The sequence below is a fragment of the Heterocephalus glaber genome, unplaced genomic scaffold (assembly GCF_053883595.1).
Source record: "Heterocephalus glaber isolate CG9 unplaced genomic scaffold, H.glaber_assembly_v1.0 deba00001600, whole genome shotgun sequence".
In the NCBI taxonomy this organism is placed as follows: domain Eukaryota; kingdom Metazoa; phylum Chordata; class Mammalia; order Rodentia; family Bathyergidae; genus Heterocephalus; species Heterocephalus glaber.
The window spans coordinates 9,845,116-9,865,686 of record NW_028258372.1 but is presented as its reverse complement, the minus strand read 5'-3'; the positions used below and the strand labels follow the sequence as shown (position 1 = coordinate 9,865,686).

General features: G+C 39.6%; 1 protein-coding gene across 2 annotated transcripts; it reads right to left on the bottom strand.

Moving 5' to 3' along the window:
- Window positions 1-77: 77 nt before the first annotated feature.
- LOC101708672 (dimethylaniline monooxygenase [N-oxide-forming] 4-like) lies at window positions 78-19,240 on the bottom strand. 2 transcript variants are annotated; one of them, XM_013075328.3, is made up of 10 exons: window positions 19,034-19,235; window positions 17,327-17,464; window positions 15,101-15,239; window positions 13,790-13,978; window positions 12,944-13,106; window positions 9,904-10,046; window positions 8,798-8,997; window positions 6,728-7,080; window positions 4,437-4,506; window positions 78-523 (listed from the first exon to the last, which is right to left on the bottom strand). In XM_013075328.3, exons 3-10 carry the CDS (start codon window positions 15,230-15,232, stop codon window positions 154-156), a joined length of 1,620 nt encoding a protein of 539 aa, XP_012930782.1. In that variant the 5' UTR covers window positions 15,233-15,239; window positions 17,327-17,464; window positions 19,034-19,235; the 3' UTR covers window positions 78-153. The 2 variants fall into 2 exon arrangements, with proteins under 2 accessions (XP_012930782.1, XP_012930780.1); XM_013075326.3 differs by lacking the exon at window positions 17,327-17,464 and having other exon boundaries at window positions 19,034-19,240.
- Between the last annotated feature and the right edge of the window lie 1,331 nt (window positions 19,241-20,571).

Sequence of the window (20,571 nt, the reverse complement as noted above, 5' to 3'; positions counted from 1 at the left end):
AGGCTACTTTCTATTTGTGCCTTAGAAGAGTACATAAGGTAGAAGACCTGTGAGTTAGCAATCACAAGGAGACTTCCTTATCTGAGAATTCATCATCTGTATTTTGAAAGTTAAAAGACTGTAGTACAGAAAAATGCTATCTTAGAGTTTATCTCACACAGATTTAAAGAGTAAAGATTTACCGATAAGTAGAAGAGAGGCACATAGGATAGGTGCCCCCCAAACTTTAAAATAATGTGACATGGAGGCAGGCTGGGGGGAATCAGCAACAGTTCGGGTTTTTAAAGGTTTCATAGTCCTGTCCCACTGGGTCAGGATGGCGTTTCTGGCTCCATCCCATTTTCCAGGGCCCACTAGGCGGTACTGGTAAGGGGTACATGGTCCAAAGAAAACTTGCCAAGCTAGTCTGGGGTCCTTGAGGAACAGAAACAGGATGTTGGGCCTTGCGCCTATGCATGCAGCAAGCTCATCCATGTAGCTGATGTAGTTGAGTTTGTCTTGACTGGTATCCTTAATCACACCCCTGTGAGGAAAGAAAATGGATGAGTTTTATCAATCACTCCCTGCCCTGCATTTCTCAAGTTATAAGGTCCACCCTTCCCCACCAGTGTGTTGCTTCATTTTCACAATCAAACCATGTTTGGGAATGTGTTTTTGTGTTGGGAAGAAAAAAGAAAAGGAATTACTCATAGAGGGTATATGTGGGGGGAATTAATTTGTGAAAGGAGGTGGTAAAAGGAGGCAATTGGAAGAGAAATTTTCAATTTTCAAATCTGATTCGAGGATTAAATCTGATCAATCCAAGTACAGAAGTTGTTGATGAATGAACAGGATCAGAAAGGATCACACATGTGGACACCTGCATTTTGAACCTGATGTTAATTGTGAGTCATGTAGGAGTAAAGTTGACACAGATATGAGCATAGTGTGTGTGAAGACTTTATTCATAAGTATACCTTTTAATAAATTTTCTTGGTGTCTTAAAGTCATTCAATAAATAAAGGAACAAACAAACAAAACATTTTGGGCCATTCTAGGCACCAGTTTCCAATAGTGAACAAAGCAGAGTTGTCCTTGCTGTCAGAGTTTACTCTAATGGGGGAAAGCAACAGACTCTGAAAAGCCCAAATAGATATGTATCAGGTGATCAATGCATCAGGTGGTATGAGAGATGTAAAGGCAGGTCATCAGGGCTGGGTCAGTTCCCCTTTTCTATAATGTCATCAAGAAAAGCTCTCAGGGGTGATGTCTGAGTAGCGTGAGCACGCAAGTGCAGAGGCCCTAAGGGTGATGCTTGGCCTGAATGAGGAAGAGCGCAGAGGCTGGAGCGCCCGAGGCAGTGTGGGTGAGTGGAGAACAGCAGGTGATGAGGGTGATGTGGGCACATGGAGGCTGGGTGCCCTTGGAGCTGAAGAGGCTGTAGGGAGCTCCTGAGAGATAATGTGATGCCACCACAGGGCTTTGAACAGGGAGCGACACGGTGCAGCTCGCCCTCGTGGTTGTGCCAAAGGGCAGAGTGGAAAGTGGGAGATAGACAAGAGTCCTGATAGCCCAGTCTCAGGTGATAGCAGCAGGGTCATGAGAACTGTTTGAATTCTGGATTTATTTGGAAGGTAGGAGCTCACAGTATTTGCTGATATGGGGTCTGGAGGAAAAGGAAAGAAAAGGAATAAGTAGCTGCTAACTGCAGCGGGGAAAAAAATCTCAGACTAGTTGAGATGAAAGAGGGCATTAGAGTTTGTGTTTTTGACTAAGCATGTGCTTGTAGTCCCAGGTAATCAGGAGAATCAAGCAGGAGGATCACTTGAGTCTAGTTCAAAGCTAGCCTGGGAAAACAGTGAGATTCCATCAAAAGAAAAGAAGAGAAGAGAAGAGAAAAGGAAAGAAAAGGAAAGAAAAGGAAAGAAAAGGAAAGAAGAGAAAGAAAAGAAAGAAAGAAAGAGAGAAAGAAAGAAAGAAAGAAAAGAAAAGAAAGCAAGCTCATTTTTAGGAGTGTTAAATTTGAGATACCTATTACAGATCTATGTGGAGATATCTAGAGAGAGTTGGAGTAGAAGTCTGGATCTTTGTTGGAAGATTTGGGATAGCGACACAAGTTTGAGAGCCACAAGTATGTGATAGTATTAGAGCCATAGGCCTGGACGAAGCCATGTAGGTGTGAGTGTAACCAGACCTGAGAGCAAAGACGGTCTCACCAAGTTTTAGGAGTGAGGAAGAGGAGATACCAGGAAATACAGACAAAGATCAGACTTAGAGGTGGAAGAGGACAGTCAGAATGGAATCAGCCCGCGCCCCGGCAACAATCCACTGGACCCCCCACGCCCCACTCCTCTGTACAGCCACCTGGTGCCACACTACAAAGACGCAGAGGACACCGGACCACTAGACCATGTTATTGAGTCCCGCTGCTCCTGGCCCAGAGGTAGGGGCTTCTGAGCCGCTGTCCCACTGCTCCTGGTCCAGAGGAAGGGGCTTCCCAGCAACCATCCCTCCCGCTGCTCCCAGCCCAGAGGAAAGGGGTTTGGGGCCACCTTCTGTCCTGATGCTCTTGGCCCAGAGGAAGGGGCTTCTGGGCCACCATCCCTCCCACTGCACCCAGCCCAGAGGTAGGGGCTTCTGAGCTGCCATCCCACTGCTCCTGGACCAGAGGAAGGGGCTTCCCAGCCACCATCCCTCCCGCTGCTCCCAGCCCACAAGAAAGGGCTTTTGGGCCACCATCTCTACCACTGCTCCTGGCCTGTTCCACCTCTCCCAGCTCAGAGGAGGTAATCCGTGCAGGTGCCAACAGCCCCCCCCCCCCAGTCAAAATGAGAAAACACGTAAATAAGTCTCAAAACCAGATTCCCAGATCACCTACAGCAACCCCAAGGGGAAATGAGATGGAACACTCTGATATTCAACCACCTGGACCTACTGAACTGGCAACAAAAGGGGATCTGGAAAATATGAAAGCAGAAATAATTTCTCAGATAACAGGAGAAATTGTGCCCCTAGTGCAAGACATGATTAATAAATCTAGAGAGGAGCTCAGGAACATGATGGAATCCCAACATAGGAAACAAATGGAATCCATAAAACAGATGCAAATAGATTTCCAGGACATGAAAAACTCCACTGAAAGTCTACACAGCAGAATGAGCCAATGTGAGGACAGAATTTCAGATATAGAAGATAAGATTGCAATTAGTGACCAGGAAAAGAAAAATTGCTTCAAAATTATAAGGGAACATGAGAAATCAATCCAGCAGCTGCTAGATGATGCAAAGAAGAATAACATAAGACTGATTGGAGTCAATGAAGAAACAGGAGAGCGTGCAGATGACATAAAAGATCTCTTCACAGAAATAATGGCAGAAAACTTCCCAAGCAGGGGAAAAGAGCTTGACATACAGATAAGTGAGGCATATAGGACTCCAAATAGCCTTGATCAAAAAAAATCTACACATAGGCATATAATTGTTAAGATTCCAGAAACTCAACAGAAGAACAAAGTTCTCCAAGCAGTCAGAGAAAAGAAACAAATCACATGCAAAGGAAAGCCCATCAGAATCACAGCAGACTTCTCAACACAAACCATCAAGGCAAGAAGAGCTTGGAGTGACATATTCCAAGCTCTAAAAGAAAACAGCCTCCAACCCAGATTGATGTACCCTGCAAAATTATCTTTCAAAATGGATGGAGAAATAAGATACTTTCATGAGAAAGAGCACCTTAGGAACTTTGTGAATACCAAACCAGCACTCCAAAGAATTTTACACAATATCCTAGGAACAGACATTGAGGATCACAACCCCAGGAAGCAAAGCAGAATGAACCCATCTGGCATGACAAGAAATTAAATGTAAAGGGGGAGAACCCAACAAAAAGAAAAAGTCATGGCAATGACAAGTCAATACATTTCAGTTATAACTATCAATGTTAATGGTCTCAATTCACCAATCAAAAGAAATAGAGTGGCAGAATGGGTCAAGAAGCAAAATCCAACAATATGCTGCATACAAGAAACACACTTAATTCAAAAGGAAACTCATAGACTGAAAGTTAAAGGGTGGAAAACAATACTCCATGTGACAGGAACCCGAAAAAAAGCAGGAGTAGCTATCCTCTTTGCAGATCAAGTAGATTTCAAACCAACACTGATTAAGAGAGATGAAGGAGGACAGTCAGAATGGATTTCTGGGGGTCACATGAAGGCAGGATTGTCATCTGTAAGGGGCTATGCTCTGTGTCCCACTGAGGTCTGGTTTCTCCTATGATGTGCCTAAAGCCTAACTGGTGACAGAGTTAGGACCAAAAATATGTTCTGACTCTGTGTAGAGTTGTTTCCAACTTCCATAACGCTTTTCTGGGAATGGCTTTTATATTGAGAATTCCTGTTTTCTTTTTTTGGTAAAATTTGTTGCTAAGTGTTCTCTGTAACATGCTATATGTCATACCTTTTAATGAGGTGCTGCTTTCTAACCACCTCGGCCATCAATTTCTGGGCTGGAGGTATTTTACAGAGTCCTATGAGAAAAATCAGAAACACAAAGTTCTACATCGTTTCTCCCTTATTTAGGTTTCCTTTATTATGCTCTCCATCTTCTCATTTCTGGTCTCTTACTGCTCTGAGCTCAGAACAAAGCTTAGAGTGGAACTGGAGTGCACAGTTAATTTTCTAAAGGCAAAACTCCCATCCTAACTCACTTAACCAGGGAATGCTACTGCCAGATTGTGAGATGGATGCACAGAGGCCCAGCCCTCAGCCTGTGCCCAATGCGCCAGACATCAGCACCTGCTCTGGCAGCTGGCCTGGCCTCTCCCTCCCTGTCTGCTGTCATGTTCTCTCCCACATACACACATGCACACATGCAGAGCATACATATACACATCCCCACATCGAACCTGTGGGTGTATGTGTGTGAAGCTGTTAGTTGCTTAAATGGAAGCACTTAAAGTGACCGCATTTTGTAACTCTCTTTGGCACATCTTCAGTTGTGCTCTGTGAGGGGCCTCATGTTGAAGGGGCCTGGGTCTTATAGGGGCTCTGTCCTTCGAGTCATGCTGTGAGCACCCATTTGTTCTAAATCTCCCATCTGGATAGTCTCAGTGCTTGGCTTTTGCTTTTATAAATCCTAAACTTTGTTCTTTTTCTTAACAGATTGGACTTTGGCCGTTCTCTGCAGTTGCCCAGCTGCCCCAGAGTTTAAAATTCCATTCTGTCCTCTGGGTTCCTGGCACTTCCACACCCCCTCTTATAATGTGAACCCTGTCCTCCTAATTCCCCTACCTACCCTGGGCCACCTTGCCAGTCCACTGTGTTCACTATCCCAGTCTGCCAAGTCTTGCCTTGCCAGGTACCATCTGACAACTCCAGGCATGGGTTTATTATCCACAGGGGATAGGCCGGGATGTACTTCTGACTAGGGTCCCTTTGTCCTGTAAAAACCTAGCAAGACTGGGAGGTTCCTGCAGTGCCTCTTTAGAAGGTCTTTGGTGAGGCCTGCAATTACTCATGTGGTGTGATTTACTCAAGTTTTTTTTGTCAGCTTTATCATTCTAATAAACATGTTGGAGCTCGTTATAAAACACTTACAAAAGCCAGGTACTTAGGAGTCTTCTGTGAATTTAAGATAACAGGAGAGTGTCGTGAAAGCACTGTAATTGGCCTTAAGGAAATACAAATTTCTGATAATGAAGGGGTGATAATTTTTTTCTGTAATGTAAATAAACCGAGGAGCTCCTAAATTTAGGAGGAGCTCCTAAGTACTTCCTCTCCCCTTTACATTCAAATAGTATGTTTTCAAATATTCAAATAGTATGTTTGCGAATGTAGGAGAACATAGATTTTTAAGTACAGTTGATATCTAATACATTTGTTCAGTGGGATAAAATTCAACACTACTTAATACTGTCTTAATGTTATTTATAAGTTATTGGTGATTACTTCTATTCATTGAAGCCAGCTGGTTGGCTCAATTTTGAATGCTGTTTATATTTAAAAATAATATACGTGCAATTCTTTAAAATACTTCCTAATCAAAAATGTGCCCTAATTTAGAAAGTATGACAGGAATGGCAATAGTAAAAGCAACAGGATCACTTTTTGAGCATTTACTATGTCTCAGTACTTTCCTATTTGATTTGCAGACATTATCTGTTTTACAAAATTTTTAAGATAGAGGGTTTATCATCCTCATCCTGCATTGAAGCAACTGAGATTTAATGAGGTCCTCACAAAGTTAATGAGTGTCAAAGGGGGTCTTACAGTAATAATTGACAACATGTAGTGTCCAGTGTCTGAAATATTTTTATGTGCATTTCTTTTAAAGGTTTCTGTCTGTTCATATATAAATTTTATTCACACTATGCATTTTCCCAATATCTTGTTTTAGAAGCAAAATAAAGTTCTACTAGTAGCAATAAATGGAAAGGCTTTGGAGTAAGCAAACTAGACTAGAGCAGAACAGGATCTTGAAGCTGCTAATATACTCAGTTATTTGAGAAACTTGATTACACTGTGTTGTCCACATTTATCTCCTCTATAGAATAAAAAAATCTCTTCTGCTAAGTCAGATGGAGTGACATTTGCCCACATTATAATAATATACAAATCCTTAATTGTTCATTAAATTTCCCTGATAGTTTATATTACTATAGCTCACATCTGTTTGGTTGTAGCTAAATGGCAGGACACTGATGTTAAAACTCAGTTGACCTGACAGAGCTCTCATTAGAGTCAAGTTACCTTTGAAGACTCTTGTGGCCCACCGTGCTTGGAGCTCTGTGGCTGCTAAGATGGACCCAGTGAGGCTGATCAGGCCAATGATGGCGAACGTCATTTTTTGCAGGTTTGGGGGAAAGACCCGCTTGTATAGGAACATCTTTTTTGTACAAAGACTTTTGAGAGGTTCTTCAAGAAAGGGAAAAGAAAATGTATATCCTGTAGTGAAGATCACAATATCGATGTTTGCTTCTACTGTCCCATCTTCAAAGACAGCAGAGGTCTCTGTGAACTCCTTCACGCTGGTTTTCACAGTGATTGTCCCACAGAGAATGCAGCTTGGCAGCTCGTCATTCACAATAGCTTTCTTCTTCTTCCTTTGACACAGAAGAAAAACATATTCACTGTAGTTATTGTATCTATGAAATACTTTAGCAAGTTATTTATTAAGTTGAGGATATCGTCTGCCAAGTCAAGAAAATGAATTGACCAAGGTCTAATTCAAAGTTGTCTACCTGACTTCCTGTGTTCATATTTTGTTTTCTTGCTCCCAGTAAAAGGCATGTAGAAAATGACCCTACTCTTTCCTGCCTTGATTTACAGTTATGCTTCTCCTGGAATTAATTCTGGACAATGCTTTTCCTAAACTGTTAGGATCAGAATATACAGCAAAGCATTTGATGATGAATTTAGGGTTTTGTATCACCTGGATCCTCCAGGAATGACATTAGGAAAGGAGGAAATTAAAAAGAAATTCTTTGAATGAAAATTATTTTTTTGAAAATTTAAAAACTGAATCTATAAATATTTTCATTATGAGCATCATTCTACCTAATCACATTAGATATACTGTCTATAAAATTTACATGTCAAATATGCTTTGCCATAAATTTTTCTTGTAAGTTGAAATATATCTTGCTGAAGAATATTTAGGTTAAGCATATAATAAAAATCACACTTAATGACCTTTTATCCATCAAAGTTTTCCTTTTCCTTTCCAGTTTGCAACTCTATACAGAGTTAAATTAAAATATACAATTTCAGGAATTCTTGTTATATATTAGTACTTCTAATCACCCAGCTAAAATCAACATTTATTATAGGTTAGGGAGAGCTGACTATCTGCACTCACTGGTGTGGCAGTGTCATTGTATTTCTAGATGGTAGCAATTTCAAGATTCCTCAAGGCCAGTTTAGATTTCCTGATTTTTCAGGTTGTTAGTGAGTGCTGTTATCCTTCATTTTCTTCTAGTCTCATGAATTAGTATTTCTGTTAGTGGACAGAGATTGTTCTTATTTGATGAACTGCCGAATGGACACTGTTCTAGTGAAAGAAGTTTATAATGGGAGAGACAGAGGCAATATTACAATTTCAGAAAATTCTGAGTTCTGAACAAAATAGAGAAAAATTGATTTCAAAAATTCTCATGAGAAATGCAAATCAAAACTGCAGTGAGATATCATCTTACTCTAGGTGGAATGGCTACATGAAAAAGAAAGCAAATAACAATAGCAAATTCTGATGAGGATATGGAGAAAAGAGAATTCTTATACATTATTGGCGGGAATGTAAATTAGCCATTAGGGAGAACAGTATAAAGGGTTCTCAAAAAACTAAAACTAGATCTCCATATGACCCAGCAACTTTGCTTTTGGGTATATATCTGAAGGAAATCAAACCTCTATACCCAAGTGATACCTGCATTCCTATGTTTATTATATAAGTGTAGGTGCCCATTAAAGGATGGACAAAGAAAATGTGGTATATATGCACAATGGAGCATTATTCAGTCATAAAGAAAAATGAAATCCTGTCATTTGCAGCAAAATAGATGGAACTGGAGGACATTTTCTTAAGTAAAATAAGCCAGAAACAGAAAGACAAGTACCACATGTTCTTTCTCATATATGGAAGCTAAAAGTTGAGTAATGACTATTAGAAATTGGGAAGGGTGTGTTTGTGAGGGGAGTGTAGAAAAAAGTGGCTGGATTTGGTCAGTGCATACGTGGAAATATCACACTGGACCCCACTAATATGTACAATTAATACATGTTAATAAAAAATTAAAACTTCCCATAAAAGATAAACTTTACCCCTTTGTAATACTTAATCCATAATTCTCATGGTTAAATCTTTTATTCATTTGCCTGTCTTGAATCCAGTTTAGGAAACATGAAGGCACAACTTGTGCAATCAAATTATTGCATCTTCTTGTTGACATCATATTACGAGGGTAGCCCCCAACTGAAGAGCGGCTGTAAACCCAGGCGCCAGTCCTAGTACTAAGAAATACCTACAAAGTAAGTAAAGAAGGATAAATACATGTCCACACCTTGTGATATTTGTCTTTATGAGTTTCAAATGTTTTTATAACATTCTGGTCTTCTAACAACAGAGAATTTTTATGAATTTGTTCATAGATCCATGTATAAATAAACATGCTGCCGCTATTGTTTGAAAAAACACTTTCCTTGATTTATGTACATTAAGTATTTTCATTATGTTTATGGAATTACATACATAAAATTATACTATTTGTAGGTATGTGTACTGATCTGGCAATTCTTAATGTGATGATATAGAATTTAAAGTAAAGGTTAGGAAGATCAATTTTATCTGAATTAATTACAAATCTACTCTTTCTGGAGCTAATTATGGTCCTTTAATTTGTGCTAAAGTGGAACAGACTTATAAATTATCAACTTATATTTGGGCTTTCTGAATTCATTATGTACCTTTTTTTGGTCAAATTAAAGGTTGCTTTTATGTTAAAGTACAAATTTGATTTCTAATGGAAAACTTGGAGACATTTGGAAAACAACTTCTCCTTTTTAAACAGCTTTTTGACTAAAAAAAATAAATTACAAAGGGTGAGTGTAAAAGAAAGATAATGGCCCCAGTTGTAACTATTTTCTCTTTAGTCTTCTTCTTGAAGGAGCACATCTGGAAAATGCTGTGTGGCCTGGCATTCACAAAGTGTTCCCAGACTCTTTTCTGGAGCTAGTATGACTGTGTAAAGTGTAGTCTCCAAAGTGGTTCAAAAGAGACCAAGAGCAGCTTTGAGGGATTTTCATGATTTTTTCACTCACTCGACGTCCGCATCACTTAGCAATTGGCCAATGTGTTCTACAGTCTTGAATCTGTGTCTCCGGCCACCACACATGGTGACGGAGGTGGCACTGATGCAGAAAGGCTGTACCTGAGCTGCTGTTCGACTGAGCTCCACTGCGATGTCCCCTCCCGTGTTCCCAAGCCCAATCACCAAGACGCGCTTGCCCTGGAAGGCTTCTGGGGTCCTGTACTCTTGGCTGTGCAGGATCTGCCCTTGAAACTTATGGACTCCTGAAGGGGAGGAGAGGGTCAGACAGTGTGGAATATTTAAAGCTGAAATTCCTCAGTATGCAGGGTTAGGGTCAGTGGGAAAAGGGAAGCACCAGAAGTAGGGCAGCCCTTTGGTCCTGGCCCTGCCATTGGTGGTAGGACGTAGAACAAGTGTGATGCTCCTCTCCTGGGATGCAGTGAGTCCAGGTACAGATTTAGTGCAATCTTTCTTGTTCAAAACACAGTATAAATGCATTCTTTTTAAAGTAATCAATGTGGAAAATCTAACTTACTACAGATAATAACAAGCATCACACGCACTATCATGAACATCCTGAGAAAGAAGTAGATTATTTCTAGTCTTATGTTTTGATACTCCATCTATGTTAAATATCATATCCAACCATGATTTCTCCCATGGCCACTACAGTCTCATACTCAAATATGTATTTGATATGTTCTTTTAGATACTGAATAAGCATTGAAAACTTAAAAAGGGGGAAAAATTGACAGCTGTACATATATATGCACCCAATATCAGAGCACCTAAGTATATCGAGTGAATATTAGTAGATCTAACTGGAAAATTGCAGTCCAGTACAATAATTGTAGGGGACTTTCTTCTTTCATCAATGGACAGATATTCCAGGCACAAAAGCAACAGAGCAATAGAATTAAACTGTTCCCTATACCAGATGTATGTAATAAATATCTAAATAACATTCTATTGAATAAAGGCCACACATTCTCCATCACATGAAAATTATTCAGGATAAATCATATGGTAGGCAAGGAAACAAGTCTCAACAAATTCAAAAAACTGAAATCATATCAATTATCTTTTTTCTGACTATAATCCAATAAAGTTAGAAATAACAAGAAAAGCATTGGGAACCATACAAATTTATGTACACTAAACAAGTTACTCTTGAACAACCAATAGATCAAGGAATAAATTAAGAAAGAATTTAGAAACCTGTTGAAACAATTGAAAACAGAAGTACAGCATAGGAAAACCTATTCAAAAGCAGGATTAAGAATTTTATAGCAAGCAATGACTCCATCAAAAACTGGAAAGATCTCAAACAAATATCATTGCCCTCCAAGGAACTAGAAAACAACCACAAATCAAACCCAAAATTAATAGGAGGAAAGAAACAATGAAGACCAGAGCAGAATTAAAGGAAAAGGAGACTTAAAAATCCCTGAAAAGGGGCCGGGTATTTAGTTCAGTGGCACTGCGACTGGCTCACAAGCGCAAGGTTCTGAGTTCGATCCCCAGTACCAAAAAAAGAAAAAAAAAATCCCTGAAAAGATAAATGAAATGAAGGACTGGTTTTTCAAAAACAGAAAACTGACCAACCCTTAGCTATACTGAGAAAAAAGAAGAGATGACTCAAATAATAGCAGAGATGAAAAGGGAAACATTACAGTTGATCACAGAAATACAAAGGATTATTAACAATTTTGATAACTTGAAATAAATAAATTTCTGGACACATTCACCATTGTAAGATTGAATCAGTAAAGTAATAGAGAACCTGAACAGACCAATAATGAGTGAGAAGATTGAATCAATAATGAAAAGTCGGTCACCAAAACATACAGTGGTTCTAGCCGGGTGTGGCGGTACACACCTGTAATCCCAGCACTCAGGAGGCTGAGGCAGGAGGATTGCTGGGAGTTTGAGGCCAGCCTAGGCTACATAGTGAGTTCAAGGCCAACCTGAACTGCATAGTGAGACCCTGCCTCAAAAAAAAAAAAAAAAAAAAAAAAGATACAATGGCTTCACTGCTGAATTCTACCAAACATTTACAGAATAATTAATACCAATTTTTTTTTTTCCAGTACTGGGAATCAAACTCAGGACCTTATGCTTGAGAGGCAGATGCGCCACCATTAAGCTAAATTCCTAGCCCCACCAATTCTTAAATTATTTAAAAAAAAACTGAAGAGAATTCTTCCAAAATAATTCTATAAGGTCAACATTAATCTGATACTAAAACTAGACAAGGACACAGCAACAACAACAAAAAGCTACAAGCTAGTATCCATGATGAACACAGATGCAAGAATCTTCAACAAAAAAATACTAGCAAACTGAATCTAACAACACATTAAAAAGATTATTCTTTATCATCAAGTAAGAGTCATTTCAGCGCAAGGATTCAATGTTGCAAATCAATAAAGGTGCTACAACATATCAACAAGATGAAGGATAAAAACCATACATATGACCATCTAAATAGTTACAGAAAAGGCATTTGATAAAATTCAACATGCCTTCATTATTAAAAACTGAACAAATTACGTATAGAAGAATATCTTAACATCTTAAATTAGGTACAGAAGAACATTTTAACTGTGGCCATAGATAATAAGGCCACAGTTTTCATCATATGGAATTAGAACAAAGCTGAAGCTTCTTTTTAAATTCTAGAAACAAGACAAGGATTCCCACTTTCACCACTTTATTTAACATCCATACAAATATGTTCCTTTACATGTGTAATTTTTGGGTTCCTTCCTTCTAAAACCCTGTGTTGAGCTTCCTTATACTTTCTCTTCCTTCAAGTCCCTAAATTACTGATTAGTCTGGATTCAATTGACCTGTCATTCAGTCTCCAAAATCAAAACCTATGTTTTATGTCTATCACAGATCTCAGAGGTTTGAGTCTTATTTGATCACTGAACTTGAATTATACATGCAAGACAAAGCTTAAACAATAACATTAATACAAATAAATAGATAATAAGGTATGTTTTGTAATTTTCATTGTAATTTTGTAGATGTTACTTTTGAGAGTGAATATAAAGTTGTCTATAATCACATGAAAGTATTTCCGACTGCAAATCAGTAAATTTTCTACCAGAAGAACCCAAAAGAGTAGGCACAGTCTCAGGTAGGAATGACTCACCAGGAAAGGACCCCAAAGGTAAATGGGGATTCAGGAAATGTCCAGTGCAAACCATGACAGCATCAAAGACAGCTCTGTTCTGCTTGCCCTCTGTCTCTGTGACAACATCCCACTGCCCAGTTTCAGAGAAGTCCGGACACTTTGTTACACTGCACACAGTAGTCTACAAGTAAAGGACAAACACGTGCTTTCTACCAAAACCTCTGAACCTCATATAATGACTGGTATAGTACTTGTCTAGGCTTTTTTTGGGTACCTAGGATCGAACTCGGGAACTTGCGCTTGCGGGGCAGGCAGTGGAACCATTGAGCTAAATCCCTGGCCCATTGTCTGTTTTTTAAAGTAGACCAAATCCTACAAGAGGAGGTCCATAAATATTGTTTTGTCTTGTTCCTATAAAAGTTAAGGAACTTGTGCAAACTCTCAAAGATAGTAATGTATAGACCAGAACCCAAGATATCTGAATCATTTAAATGGAAGTAGCAGTCAATTTTTATTCCCAGGGAGAAGGAAATGAGATATAATACCCTGTTATAATTTCTATAGTTCACACTTGTAGTCACTTTTTCCTGATAGGTTTCATAAACAAAATTATGTTCCCTTTCTTCTAAGAAAAATAATTTCATTCTCAATGAGTTTAGAATTTAGAGGAGGTATCTGGAAATTTACTATGTTAACGATTTATGAGTCAAACATAAGCAGCAAGAGTAATGAGGTGACTTTGTTGCCTGCCTTATTCATGTACCAATAAAAATCAAGAAAGAATTTACTTAAACTTCCTATTTTCTCTGGGTTATTGTGTAGTTCAGGCCCCAGTCAGTAACTTCCATAACCCAAGTATCTTACCTTAAACTGAATGTATTTAAGGAGATCAAAGTGCTCAGAAAATTCTTGGAGATAGTCCCAAAATTTTGCATGACTCATGAAATTGGGAAAATCTTCTTGGAACGGAAAGTCGCTATAACATGACATTTCCTTGCAGACGTTTGTTACTAATGATCTGTAGACCCTGGTCGTCCTGTCTTTGGAATCTTCCTGTGGTGAAAGCATAGTTAGCTTGACAGAGTGGGGGGGATCTGAGTGGCTCGTGCCAACTCAGCTGAGAGGGTTTCTGGGCAGAGTTCTACTTGCCATTTTATTTATTTATTTATTTATTTTGGTGCCGGGGATCGAACTCAGGTTCTTGCGCTTGCAAGGCAGGCGATGAAATCACTGAGCTGAATCCCCGGCCCTCTAGGTGCCATTTTAAAGACTTCCAGAAAACTCAGTATTAGGTCCTCATTGTACAATGGTGGGAAATCATTAGTGGGATTGGAATAATTAATTACAATATCTTCCTAAAACCACAGAGAAGCTAATGAAATTTAGTAGGTATCCCAAAGACTGAGACCTTTAACTAATTTTATGAATGCAGGGTCTGTGATCATTTTCCTTCTTCATTAGCATGCTACTTTCTCCCTTCATGCTCTTGATGTCTTTCTCTGTCTTTCCTCAGGCAACTCCTTGCTGATTTTTTCTGATTTTTGTCTATGTATATTTTCAATCACCTTCCCCCTTATTGGCTCCTTTCCTTGATTCCTTAAAATATTGAAGATTAATTTTAAGAACACACAAAACTCCTCTCTGAACTCAGTTCTTGAGTTCTTTCTATTCTGATATTGTCAAAGCTCTTCCCCAACCCACCAGACGTTATAATCTGGGGTTAATCCTGCATCACTCTAGTTCTCTTCCTGAAGACCTGGTCAAAGGCTTGGGTTTAGATCTCCACTCCCTGATGCCAACTTTCATCCTCCCTACAGTGTAATCTACTCCATATTCACCAATGCTGTTTAGCTCAACTGAAACAGCACTCTGCTACTTTGATTTATTATGTCTGTGGTCCAGAAATCATCGTAAACTTCCAACACCATGCTTGTCTGTCAGACTTAACTCCTTCCTCTCTCCCCATATCCCTGACCACACCCTGCCTATTCTCTTGGCTCCTCATTTATCAGCCTGCATCTGCATAGTGCACATCACTGCACCATGCACACGTTTGTGTGGCTGCAGTGAGCCACTCCTTTACTCAGTCACCAAGGCAAGCTGAACCACTTGACTGAGCAGAAACAGAGCAACGGGCTAGGTTATGAAGGAGACAAGTGTAGGGAAGGCACACACAGTAAACTTCCATAGTCCCCCGAAGTCATCACTTCTCTCAAAGCAGGTGGGCTCCAGGTCCTCATCCAAGCAGCATTTGATGCAAGACAGGCCGCTCACCCCAGCTCCAATCACTGCAACTCTTTTGGTCATGGATGCTCTGTGAGAGGAAGGTCAGATAGCGCCACTTTATATCACAAGGTAGGAACAGAGCCTGTGACACAGGAATGGGCTTAGGAAGTGCTAGAAATACTGTTCTTTCATCTTTGAGTGGAGGCTGAATCACATTTTGGCTAAAAAAATGCAGGCTTTGCCATCAGACTGTTTTGGTTTAAGTACTGTGCAATCTTGGACTCACTGTTTATCTCCTCTGTGCTTTGTTTTTCTCTCCAGAAAAATGGAGATGATGATAATAATAAGAGTAGTAATGATAATTATAATAATAAGTTTTTAAAGGATTAGTTGTGAAGGCTGAATGACTCATATATGTTGGAGTAATTTTGGAAGTGTTTTGGTATGTAATAAACACTCAATTAAATGTAGCAATTATTACACCATGGCCAGTGTCCTAAGCTCTTGAGGACAGATCCCCTCAGTATTAATGGGTCCTTTTGTTATCACCTTGTCTCTCTGAATTCTAGGATGTTTAGTCAGTAAAAATGTTAGTTTTTCATGGGATTGGAATAAATAATAATTAAATAATAACTGTCCTAAATAATAATGGTCCTAAATAATAACTGATCATGATCATGTCCTGCTATGTAACAAGGACATTACATGCTGTGTGGCGTTAGGGTTCTTAACCTTGTACAGACCAAAGACTGACCAAAACAGAGTCCTCAAGGAAAGTCACATGGACATTCTGGAGTCAAACGAGGTCAAGCAGGAATGATGATGCTTATACTTGTCAGGGGCCAATAGAGGAAGTATGTGTCAGGGGGACTAAGAGCCAGTTTGTTTTTTGGATTTAATAATTTGGGCTTCCCCAAATCTCAATATAGCATTTGCCTGATTGGAAAGGATACTCATTTAATTCTAGTAAATCAGGTTTACGTCATGCTGAGACTTTTGATATGTCAAGTGGATTTAGTTGTATGTGCTATTTTCCCCACACTCATACCCAGTTCAGACAACACACAAACAATAGTTGGCCTCAAAGTATTTGTGTCATAAAATATATCTAATTCATTTGACTTTGCATTTGAAGATACAATACTTTTTGAGGAGAGATGTAGTTGTATACCCCCAGGTGATTTCTGTAGCTATGTGTCACTTATAGTGGGATTTGCCTTGGGGAACCAAGACAGCAAATATTTACTGAGCTTCTTGCACCAGCAAATGGGAAAACAGCATCATGATTCATAGTAGCTAAAGGCTGCACTGCTAAGGAGGGGCAGAGTCTGCCTTGAATGTGGGGCTCTGGCTCTGACGCCAGGATGCGATTGTGTCGTTATTCCTCTCGCGCCTGAGAAGTTGTGATTCCGCTTCCTCCACCTTTGCTCAGGGTTGCCACTGCACATATGGGAATCTGTCCCTGTGGCTTTACAAGTTTCCTCCTATTCAGATCAGAAGTTCCAGGCACAGGAGCAAAGTGGATTCACTGACTACACAGAGCAAGAAGGACTTTTGAGTCCTCAGACCCTTTAGATTCAACTGTTCTGGGGCAGATTCATGGACCTGAGTTAGAATCAGAGGCATTTTCTAGGGTTGCCTGTCCTCAAATTATCAACTCTCCTGAGATTTATAAAGTTGAGATCGTCATACTGACTCATTATCTATTGCCAAGTTTATATCTCTTCCTTTTGTTTATTTGAGAGTCCTTTTTTTTTTTTTGGTAGCAGGGATTGAACTCAGGACCTTGTGCTTGCGAGGCAGGTGGTGGAACCACTGAGCTAAATCCCCAGGCCGGGAGTCTTTTTATTTTGGAGAGCCTGGAGTCTGGAAGGAGAATGAGCTTTAGAATCAACAGAACTGGGTTTGAACTCTGTGTCTGCTACTGACTAGTTCTATGATCCTGAGACAACTATGGAAAGACTTAGATATAGTATTTGTAACATAAGAAAAATACCTGTGTTAAAGGACTGTATAAGAGTAGACGACATTATTTACTCAAAAGTGGCTCACACAATCCTTACTCAGTGTTCATTCTTTACCTTTCTAGTTGTCTCCCTCCTTTCCCTTCTCCCTAGAAAAGACCAATCACACTGATAAAATTTATCAGCAAATTGGAAACATATAGCAAGGTACCTGTGGGTGTTCTTGAGTTGAGGGGTAGGAGGTCAAGCCAGTTTCTAACCAGAAAGAAATAGCTTCCCCTGATAAAAATCCTTGAAGTTCTAGCCACTAGGTGAAGGTCTGGAATCAGCAGATCTCTGCTGTGCTGGTCTTTGTAACGACACGAAAGAAATGGTTGTTACTTGCATTAGTAAAGTAAGGTGTATGCTGAACTGAACAGGCTGGCAGGAAATGAATTCGTGCAACAAATGTGTGCTGGGTACCTCTAAGTGAACCCCCAAGATGATTAAGACTCAGCTACTGAACAAAAGTATGGTCTTAGAAGTAAGGAAAAAAAAGAATGAAGGAAACAGTGACATCGCTTAAGGATGCTGCTGTATGGAGAAAGCCAACACTCAGAGGACACACATGTTAAGTCCTACAACAGCAGCCCTGGGCACAAATGTTTGCAGACTCACTTTAGCCCTGTTTAGCTGTTGTATTAAAAAGGGAATGAGAAGAAAGACCTTGGCTTTCAGAGACTCAGGAATATAAAGGCACATATATAGAAACATATTGGGAATTTGCATCTTTTAAAATTAATCCATATTTATAGTCCATGAATCTCTGAATGGGAACAACCATATTAAAATATGCTTTAAATTAGCAAGGAAAGGTTGGGGGCAAACTAGAAGTGGAGAATTCTGCGTCTTTTCTATAAACAGCAATGTAAACTTGGGCAAAATTTTTCATTTCTCTGTGCTGCTTTTTCCAGATTTGTAAAATAGAGAGTTAAAATTTCCCTTTCTTCCCTTTTTAGCTTGAAATGATTGTTTTTGGAACTAAAGAACAAGCAATTGATGCCAAACAAAACATAACAAAATGAGATCATGAATTCGAAGATGGGAGGAAATAGTACAGTTTTGAAGAGTGGGGAGCATGTAAGGTGGGTGCAATGCCTTTGTGAACTATAAGGTGCTGCACATAGTGAAGTACTTTGTTGCCTAAGGTTTGCTTATATCTAGTCCCGTGGCAGAAGGAGTCCTAATGAGTCGTGGAGATTGTACTGATCGATTGATCTATCTATCTATCTATCTATCTATCTATCTATCTATCTATCTATCATCTGAGACAAAGTCTTGCCAAGTTGCTAAATTGCCCAGGGTGGGCTTGAATCCTGCCCTTCCTGCCTCAGCGTCCAAGGTTGCCTGGATTGCAGATATGTGCCACCACACCCCTTTTTACATCAGGAACTCCACCCCCTCACCTAACTGACTAGCAATCAGTTTTTGAGACACAGACATAGATGGTACTGTAATCAACTATGATTTGAGTTTGGAATTTGGTCAGTTAATGTTTCTCATCATTACCCCAGTATGCTCTTATTTTGCTACAGTATTTCCTATCACACTATCTGTGGAGTATTTTGGTTTTCCCAGTGCCTGGTATTCTTATTTCATTCATAAGATGAAATCAGAAGTGAATGCAGAATCACTGGACGACCTGTGATTCTGTTGTTCTCACCAACATCTTCCTTTCAGATGAAGGTAACTTTTCTCTTACAATATCCCCTTGCTTCCCAGCTCTTTCCTTAATTCTGTTGTTTTTACCCCAACAAGAGGATCTAGAAGATAATCACGTTCCTTCCAAGGAATTCAGACTCCAGGGAGAGAACATTCATTCTGTGCAAAGCCATTTTCTGGAAACATTTCAACTTTATAAAATGCGCGGGACACTTACCTTGTTAGCATAGAGGAGATACTTGCACTTACTTCTCAAAGAAACAGAATCAAAATGCTTTCAGTTTAATAGCAAAACCACTCATTTCTCCTGGCAGGCAGGTGACAGCAGGAGGTATTCTCTCTAAGGAAATACAGTTGTGTATAACCTGAACTTGATACTCTCGTGATCTCCCGACAGGGGTACATGACGAGTTCGAGTACAGCTTGCTGATTGGAAGTAAATAACTCCCGCCCTTTCTCCCCACCCTGCTAAACGTCAGAGTTCAGGCAAAGCCCCAACGTGTTAGGGAAACACGTGATAAGTAGTGCTTTTGTCGTTGCGGCCTGCAGAGGGCGACAAAGCACAGGCTTCCCAGTGAGGCCGGCTTTGCTTTTGAAAACTTCAAACCTCTTGTATTAGTCTCTTGAATCATCACAGGAGCTTTCAAAAAGAAGAAAGTACTGTAGGTGAGCAAGTTCTTCCATGCCTGAGGCTTTCTACTCCAAAAATGTTATTTAAAATTCAAGATTTAAAAGGAATTCAAGCAGTATCATCCTCCAGATTGGGTCAGCAGAGGGAGCTGGTATATTGTGTTTGAGAAAGCATAAAATTATTCTTAGATATTTGCCTGGGGCACAAAAAGAAGCAGCAGTAGTAAAATAATATTACGTAGCCATCATTTTTATTTTTTCCACTGAATCCTTAGAAGCTAACAAAGCAGAGCATTTCAGGTTTTATGTTTAGGGACATTTTCCAGCATGGTTCATTGAACAGTTTCTGAGCCAGGAGTTAAAAATGCAAGTGTAACATAAGTGAAGAAACTGAGCCAGATGTTGTCATAAAGAATCCATCTGTCTATTTGACAACATATTAATGAATAAAGGAACGATGATTTTAAAAAAAGAATACACTTGTCAAAAATAGGCTTTTGAAAGAGAAGTTTATTCCAGTTTAATAGGGACTAAAAATCTGGAGATTCTAGCAGCTAGCTGGGAAAAGCTGAGTTTATCACATCCGTGTGTGGATGGGCTGACATTGGGAGAGAGATAGCAGCAGCTAGCTGGGAGAGATTTCATCCGAGAGTGGATGGGATAACACCAGGGGAGAGAGATTAGCAATTAACTGGGAAGGGAATTAGGCTTATGTAGGTATTGAAAGGGCTAAGGAATCTGGGGTGAAATATTTATGACTTGGATGCCCAAGAACGGTCTGCTCAGGTGTGTACACACTCATTAGACTTCTCGGTGCCGTGGGGTTGTATACTTCATTTTGAGTCCATTTGCCCTATTTACTGAGAAGCTGCTGTTGTTTGCTAAAAACAGCTTGTTTGCTTTATCCTGTTTGTGCAGAACCCACTTAAGTCAGACCTGAAAGATGTGGCTGGAAAGCACAGCTCCTGCCTCTTCAGTTAGGTAAATGCTACAGTTTGAGGGTCTGAGCCCAATATCACAAAGCTTTAGACTCTTGGAATAGAACCTGCTAATCCAGTTTTAGCATGAAATCTGTTGTTGGTATCAAATCACTTTTTTCTCTTGAAAAATATATTGGCCACAGAA